At 46.0% G+C, this 7,668-nt stretch overlaps 1 protein-coding gene across 1 annotated transcript; it reads left to right on the top strand.

Moving 5' to 3' along the window:
* The first annotated feature begins 969 nt into the window (after positions 1-969).
* LOC109731959 (nudix hydrolase 15, mitochondrial) lies at positions 970-7,327 on the top strand. The gene is made up of 4 exons (XM_020291140.4): positions 970-1,274; positions 2,799-2,941; positions 6,480-6,599; positions 6,964-7,327. Exons 1-4 carry the CDS (start codon positions 1,043-1,045, stop codon positions 7,192-7,194), a joined length of 726 nt encoding a protein of 241 aa, XP_020146729.1. The 5' UTR covers positions 970-1,042; the 3' UTR covers positions 7,195-7,327.
* Positions 7,328-7,668: the final 341 nt, after the last annotated feature.

Raw genomic sequence — 7,668 nt, 5'->3', positions numbered from 1 at the left:
GAGGTGCGCGGGTGTACGCGCGTGCGCGGCCTCACGCCCACGCCGTCGCCTTCCCCGTCTCCGTCACCACCTCCACCTCCTCGCATGATAGAGAAGGAGGCCCGGCTCGTGCAGTGTGTCATGGACGACTCCATGTACACCCATGACGAGCGCCAATGGGACGGCTTGGAGGAGGCGATGGCACTCTCTGCCGCCGGCGACGTCGCCTTCCCCGAGCTGCACATGGTGGCCGTCAAGGAGGAGGAGAGGAGGGAGGAGGCGATGGAGGAGGAGCCGGTGGCCGCGTTCCACCCGGGCCTGGTGGGCCAGGGGTGGGACTGGTCCTGCACTGCTCCGGAGATGGCCGCCGGCGTGGGGATGAACTGGTGCGCCACTCCGCCGCGGTTACCGGAGCGGGAGGCGTCGCCACGGGAGGAGGTCGTGCAGGCACCTCCTGCCGTCCAGCCCGCCCCCGTCTACCACGCACCGTCGGCCCACCTCTGGACGCCGCCGGCCTACGTGGACCTCGTCAGCGACGACGACGACGCCGACGGCCACTGAAGACGGCGACGGCATCGACGGGCACGGGCAGGAGCGCGCTGGCGGCGGCCTTTTTTATTTTCTTTTTTATGTTTAATTATGTCAAGTTGGACGTGAAACTGGGCCATTTTGTGGCCATGGACCCTAACTTAAGTTTTAAGTTTTTTAAACTGCGTTTATTTACTTTTTTAAGTCATTTTGTTTAAGTTTTTATGTTTTTTTAAACACGTCCAACACGGACAAGATTTGGGGTGCGGCCGCGTGGTGGACGCACGCACGACCCAACGGATAGAGGCGGACACGGGCGAACCCATCGGCGCCCCAAAAGGACAAAATCCGGTCAAAACGGACGCCTGTTTGGGGTCACGCGGTGGAGATGGCCTGAAGGCCTCAGAAAGCGGCTCCTCTGACGGCTGGCCCACATGTCAGCGACCAACGTCACAACTGACGTACGTCAGAGGATACTAGTCCAAGGCCTCAACCACTCTGAACTCGTCCGCTCTCTCCTCAGAGTTTCCTTCGCATGGACGGGGAGGAGCCTGCCAAGGAAATCGAGGCGCTCATCCAGCGGCTGAGGCTCCACCAGCCGCCTCCCTCCCCGTATGCCGGTGATCCATCCACGGCGGCGACTCCCAAAGCCGGCGAGCTACTTAAGCCGCGGAGGGCCGCCGTGCTGATCTGCCTTTTCCGGGGCTCCGCCGGGGAGCTCCGCGTCATCCTCACCAAGCGCTCCTCTTCCCTCTCCACTCACTCCGGTGAGCAGCTTGCTTGATTCTTGGTGATTTTTATGCGGGTTCTGATGGATGCAATCAAACGAATAAGGGGGATAGTTTTCTCACAACAAAACCCGGCTTTTCGACTCTTTGTTTTGGATATGGGGAATTAAGTTCAGTGGAGCATACATGTTTCAGAGGATTACTAGCTGTGTTTTTTTATCATCAGGGCCTGTTCAGTTAGTGCGAGGGCGCTAGAATGGTTTGGTGGATGTTCTAGTGTTCTTTCGTATTGACTATTGATTCATGTCTCTTCAATGCTATTTAATTTAGACTGGTATGATTTCAGAGTGTTGGTGGTTGGTTTTTGATTCACAGACTGCACAATAGTGTTGGGTTTCACAAAAAATATATCCCCTCAAAAGAATATGATATGTTTTTTCTCGAATACGCATGAGAACTGCATACCATTGCATTAAGAAGACAAAAATATGATATGGTTTCATAAATCATGATGATAGCTTCGAAATGGCCATGCATTCATTTTGTTTTATTTATGTTCAGATACGTCAGACAACCATAGAACAATATACCTTTTGATGCTATTTTAATTATTCATGGCTGCTTTAAAATACCCGTTAGTTAACTTAGCCTTCTAAAGATTTACTCCCTCCGTAAAGAAATATAAGAGCGTTTAGATGACTAATTTATAGTGATCTAAACGCTCTTATATTTCTTTACAGAGGGAGTAGATTGTAAAATTTTGTCGAACCACTTAAGCTTATTAATCTTTGTTCTAAGTTTTTCTTGACAAAAAAAAGATGAAAAGGAGATGTGACACAAGTTAAATGTTTATTGAAAAATTAAGAAAAACACCCCATCAATTCTACCATGATTTGTTATGTGTTTCAAGGTGGACCAGGTTGGGCCTTAACTGGCTTTGAGCATGTGGGTCAACGTAATGAATGGCCAGATGTCTTGCTTTTCTCTTGGATTTTGTAGGTCATCTCCTATTTTCAGCCATATTTTTGCTGTTATATATAATAGAATAGAATAGAAGTTGGGAATGTATTATCCTGTTGTTGGATTGGTCGGTAGGAAGAACCTACTTTGGTCACTAATTGGAACAGACGTGTGAGGTGCACTAGAGGCTTACAACTTGTAAAGTTACAAGCAATTTGGGCTCATCTCATGGATGGCTAACCACTGGGGTTTGGTCCTGAAATGAATTTAGCTGAATTTGCATCTTGATTCTCAGTTTTCTATCTAGTCTGCTTGCAGTTGGCTTGCCATAGCTTTCGAATTTTAGGAGTCCAGGTCATAAATGGTCGCCAGCTATATAGCTTTGACTCAGATATATTCCGGACTGAGCATACATCTCTTGCTGACCTAGAGAGGTGACTTGTCTCAGAGTAAGCTTTGCAGGGGAGCTGATGATGTAGTCTAACCCAGCTCATTTGAGCTTAGTTCGTCTCTCCCATACTGGAAAGTGTGAATGAAAAATAACTTATCATCATAGATGTATATTTTGATGCATTTATCAGTGATTTTGTTGCCTCAATACAGGGGAGGTTGCATTGCCAGGCGGGAAAGCTGACGAAGGCGATGCAGATGATGCAGCTACAGCATTGCGGGAAGCAAAGGAGGAGATTGGGATGGATCCATGTCTGGTCACTGTTGTTACCTCTCTCGAGCACTTCTTGTCAAAGGTGCATTGTCTTTTGGTTTTACTTTCTAGCCAAACTGATAAGTTTCTCACATACACAGAAACTGTTTCAATGCATCAGTAACGGGAAGTGGAACCTTTTTTTTAATCTGTCAACCTATTACGGATATGAAACTGTACACAGTTCTTGCAGCCAAACAAACTTGAGTCACATGATCTGCCTATGTCTGTCTTGAGGATCATATCAGGTTGACATGCCTGTTTTTTCTAGGCGTCATGTTTGTCCATCCCACATTTTTAATTACTGACTTATGTTCTATGAAAAAGTTAAATAGCAAGTAAAGTATTATTTATGTGGTATAAGGGGTCCACACTCTGCCTCCAAGCGATGCAACCATTGCATACCCGATGATCTAGACTTAGTGAAGTCCTTACACATACTCTCACCTGCTTAAGTCAACTGCAAGCCCAAAAAGGTAGGACCAGGCGCTACCGCCACTCCCGGTGATGAAGTCAGGAGGAAAGAGAAGCATCAGGAGTTGACGGAAATTTATTCCAAGGAGGACCAGAAGACCTGCAAAAGTCAACTCAAAGTCAAGAGACCTGCAAGAGTTGCCCCTCGATAACTAGCTTCCCGCTAGAGTTGCCCCTCGGAACCTGACTTCCTGCTAGTATTGCTCCTCAGAAGCACCATTCTCTAGTGTTGCCCCTCAGAAGCTCGCCATTTGCTACTATCGTCCCTCGGAAACCCTTGATTGGTTGAGAGCTTGGAAACCCGGAGACGACCATCTACTCCCTCCGTTCCTAAATATTTGTCTTTTTAGAGATTTGAAATGGACTACCACATACGGATGTATATAGACATATTTTAGAGTGCAGATTCACTCATTTTGCTCCGTATGTAGTCACTTGTTGAAATCTCTAGGAGCATCTCCAACAGCCGCCCAACGCGCCGGGCGCTAAAAACTACTTTGCCGCGCGCCCATCACCTGGTTTGGCGCGGCGGGCAGTGCTGGCTCCAACAGCCGCGCTAAAATGCAGCGCGCGCGTACCTCCAGCAGCGCGCGCGACTCGCCGGTGCATGCCATATGTTGCATTTTGGACACAAAATGGATTTCAAACATTCAAAATGCAATGACCATGGCATATAATTTCACACAAACAAGTTGATGAATAAAAGTTCATGCCCACAAGTTCAAATTCATGCCCACAAGTTCATCCAACCAAGTTCAAAATGCAAACCAAGTTCATGACACAAACGAAAGACACATCAAGCCTCGTCCTCGTCTTCGTCCTCATCTTCCTCCGATTCATCCGACTCCTCCGAAGACGATTCTTCCTCCTCCTCCTCATTGTCGCGCACCGCATCACGTGAAGCTCGGACGGTGTTGGCAAGATCTTGAACGGCATCTTCATGGGAAGGTGTGTGAGGCACACCGGAAGACATTCCGCCCATGGCGGCCGGAGGTGCACCCATGCCTCCCATGAGAGACGCAAAACTCATGCCTCCCATGCCGGTGCGTGCGTCCGTTGGGTCCAGTTCGCCGGCGCGTGCGTCCATCAGGTCCAGTTCGCCGGCGCCGACGCGCGCGGGGCGAAGGTGGCACGGAGGAGAGAGTGCGGCGTGAGCGCTCGTGTGTGTCACGCGTGGAAGCGGGCGCCCCAAATACACAGCGCACGTTGGCGATTCGGACCGCGCGCCCAACTCTATATGCCGCGCACGCGGTTATTGCGCGCCCGCTGGAGCCACTCCACCGATTGTGCGCGCACTAAAACGGGCAAATTTGCGGCGCGGCGCTTGTTTAGCGCGGCTGTTGGAGATGCTCTAGAAAGACAAATATTTAGGAACGGAGGGAGTACTTAACTTCAGAACCATCAGGCGGGCAAGGACATGAGGCTGGATGCCGTTGAAGAAAGGAGCGTCTTGACTCTCCACAGGGCATCCTCAGGATGGACTAATACCAACCCTGGGTGCCTCCAAATACACTGTTTGGGCGCACCGACAACACTTTATCTTATCGTTTATCACTAAGAAATTAAACGTTATTTTTCTACTCGAATTTGACCTAATATTATGCGGTATTAGGATTTGACAACAGCATGTTCAATTTTTACAGATGTCACGTAATAAATTAAGCATTTAAATCAGACTTGTCAAATGTATCAGAAGATTACTTTGGTACTTGTCATATCATCACAGAAAGTTCATTTGAAATCTTTATTTTTACTGTCATAAAGTTCTGAGCGGTGGCGGTTCGTTGACCTTTAAAGTTACTAGCGATTATCACTATTGTCATCCATTCTATGGAGGACATACGGTTGTTTTGGTTGATGTATATTTCAAGATAATAGTTTTTCATTTTGCACAAGCGTTTAAACAACTGATAGTATATAACAAAAAAGTAAATCCTGCAGCAATGCATAGTCATTTAGCTAGTTATAGAAAAGATTGCACTAACTGTTGGGATCCATATTATTTTGATATTTAGTGGAAGCTTGTTAAGGAATAGCTATATTATACCGGGGGTCTCACTTAGTCCTAAATGACATCTACATAAACGGTCAACAAAAGTCCAACCAAGCCACCATGGTCAATAAAAGTCCTCATGGTCAACAAGTCAAAGGAAGAGGGATAAATAGAAGACCAAGTCAAAGATGAAGACAAAGAAGCAAAGAAGCCCAAGTTAAGAAGAGGTGCAACTAGCCAAGGCCCATTCATGAATAGATGAGAATGCATGACTCACCATGAGCCATGGACACTTCTGCCTTTGACTAATCTTTGTAGACCCATGGACCATCATTTACCCATGAACTCCTCCAACCTACGACCCTCAAGACTCAAGAGCCTTGGTCATTTTTCAAGGAACACTAGGCTATAAAATAGGCCCCCATAGGCATGTACTCTCGTTCACTCCAACTTGAATAAACTCAAGAGTGTCACCCCCCCCCCCCCCCCCCCCTCTTAGGAGCAAGGTTCAAGGTGGTCGGCTTTGTAGTCCAAGGGACCTTGTATGGCTCGGTTCATCGAGAGTTGTGGGAAGCGGCGACATTCTAAATGTTCCTCACATAGCACGTTTTAGACGTTCCTCACAACCTATTTAAAAAACATTGATGTGTCACTTTGTCGGTGTATGATGACCGTGTCGCTATAAGGCCGTCGTACAGAACCCTACTTACATTTCACTAGCCACGGTACTAAGGATACCCCTAGGAGAAAATTGTTTCCATAACAACAACAAAGCTAAACTCTTAAACTGAAATGCATTTTTGCTGCCGCTGCTAGAGCGAGAGCCCAATAATTTTGTATATGTAAACCATGTAATTGAGTTGCACAATTTGCAATGGTAAATTATCTGATCAGTAGCACTTTATTTTGTTCCAACATCTACAAGCCAAGTCCAGAACAAGTTTTTGTGCCCCTCACTGTTTCGAGTTTTTACAACATACTATCATTTTTTTTTGCGGGGGAACATACTATCATTTTTTAAGTTTGAATTAATAAACTTCCATAGTTCCATTCAGTGTTAAAAGTTATATCTGCAGTAATTCATTAAGGTTAACATTCTTGGTGTTTGTCGCAGCATCTTCTGGTAGTTGTTCCTATTGTTGGCATACTCTCAGATATAGAGGGATTTAAACCTGTTCTCAACATCGACGAGGTCGATGACATTTTCGATGTACCCCTGGAGATGTTTGTCAAGGTTAGTGTCTTTGTGTTCTCACATGCTAATTAAGGTATACACTTTATTCTTTCTTTTTTAATTTAGGATTTTATGGGTAGTAACTGTTGCAGACTTGGTTGGATGTTTACTGTAGTTTCAGTTTATACTATACAAATAATCAGTTTGCTGCATACAAAGAAACAAAAAAAGGTTACTGTTGAATTACCATACAACTTAAGGTGCGGTGAAAAGTATACTTCGCTGTTTAGCTAGAATTGAGAACTTTGTTAGGCGCAACCAGACCAAATGACCATTCCTGCCAACAATGGAAATGAATCGATCTTTTTTTTTTTGCTAAGATGGATACTGTAATGTATTGGATGTCATTTGTCCCCTGACGCAGGATGAGAACAGGAGATCCGAGGAGAGAGAACGGATGGGGCAAGTCTTCACAATTCAGTACTTCGACTACGAGAAAGAAAACCGGAAGTACGTTATCTGGGGATTGACTGCCCGCATCCTGATCCATGCTGCTTCCATTGTATACCAGCGGCCACCGGACTTTGTAGAGCGAAGATTACAGTTCAACCTTCCAAAGTACTCCATTTCTAGTTCAGGATCTGCTACAAGCTAATGTTTACAATATTGTCTCAGTCAATATGATGTTGGGCGTACATCAGAGTACGCCATTCGTGGAATGTAAAGGACACGATATGCTTCTATATGATCTATATTCTTTTTATAGTTCATTCAGTACATGATAGTAATACAGAGAGTAATATTTAACTGATGCAATTCGATTGTTAAATCTCTACTATTAAAGGTAAGTTTATGGGTTCCGCTTTCACCCCTCCCATCGATACATGCCCCCCTACCCTACTATCAATTTTTCTTTCAAACCACGTGATAACCCTCATTATTATTTTTTTCAAACCGACCCCTATTTCCTCATTTTCGGGGAAAGAAATTTCTTGCAAAGCAATCAACATAATTAAATAAAGGATGCACAAGATGGACACTGGGGGCTGGCCAGGGGGCCCACAAGCTTGGGACGCGCACCTTGGGGGGGGTAGGGCATGTCCCCCAGGCTTGTGGTCACCTGGTGGGC

Source organism: Aegilops tauschii, chromosome 7 (assembly GCF_002575655.3).
Source record: "Aegilops tauschii subsp. strangulata cultivar AL8/78 chromosome 7, Aet v6.0, whole genome shotgun sequence".
NCBI classification, from domain to species: domain Eukaryota; kingdom Viridiplantae; phylum Streptophyta; class Magnoliopsida; order Poales; family Poaceae; genus Aegilops; species Aegilops tauschii.
This window is presented reverse-complemented; position numbering and strand designations above follow the sequence as displayed.

Coding starts and splice junctions, on each gene's coding strand:
- LOC109731959 (XM_020291140.4), top strand. CDS start 1,043: ATGGACGGGGAGGAGCCTGCCAAGGAAATCGAGGCGCTCATCCAGCGG. Junction 2,942..6,479: donor TCGAGCACTTCTTGTCAAAG/GTGCATTGTCTT, acceptor TGTTTGTCGCAG/CATCTTCTGGTAGTTGTTCC. Junction 6,600..6,963: donor CCCTGGAGATGTTTGTCAAG/GTTAGTGTCTTT, acceptor CCCCTGACGCAG/GATGAGAACAGGAGATCCGA.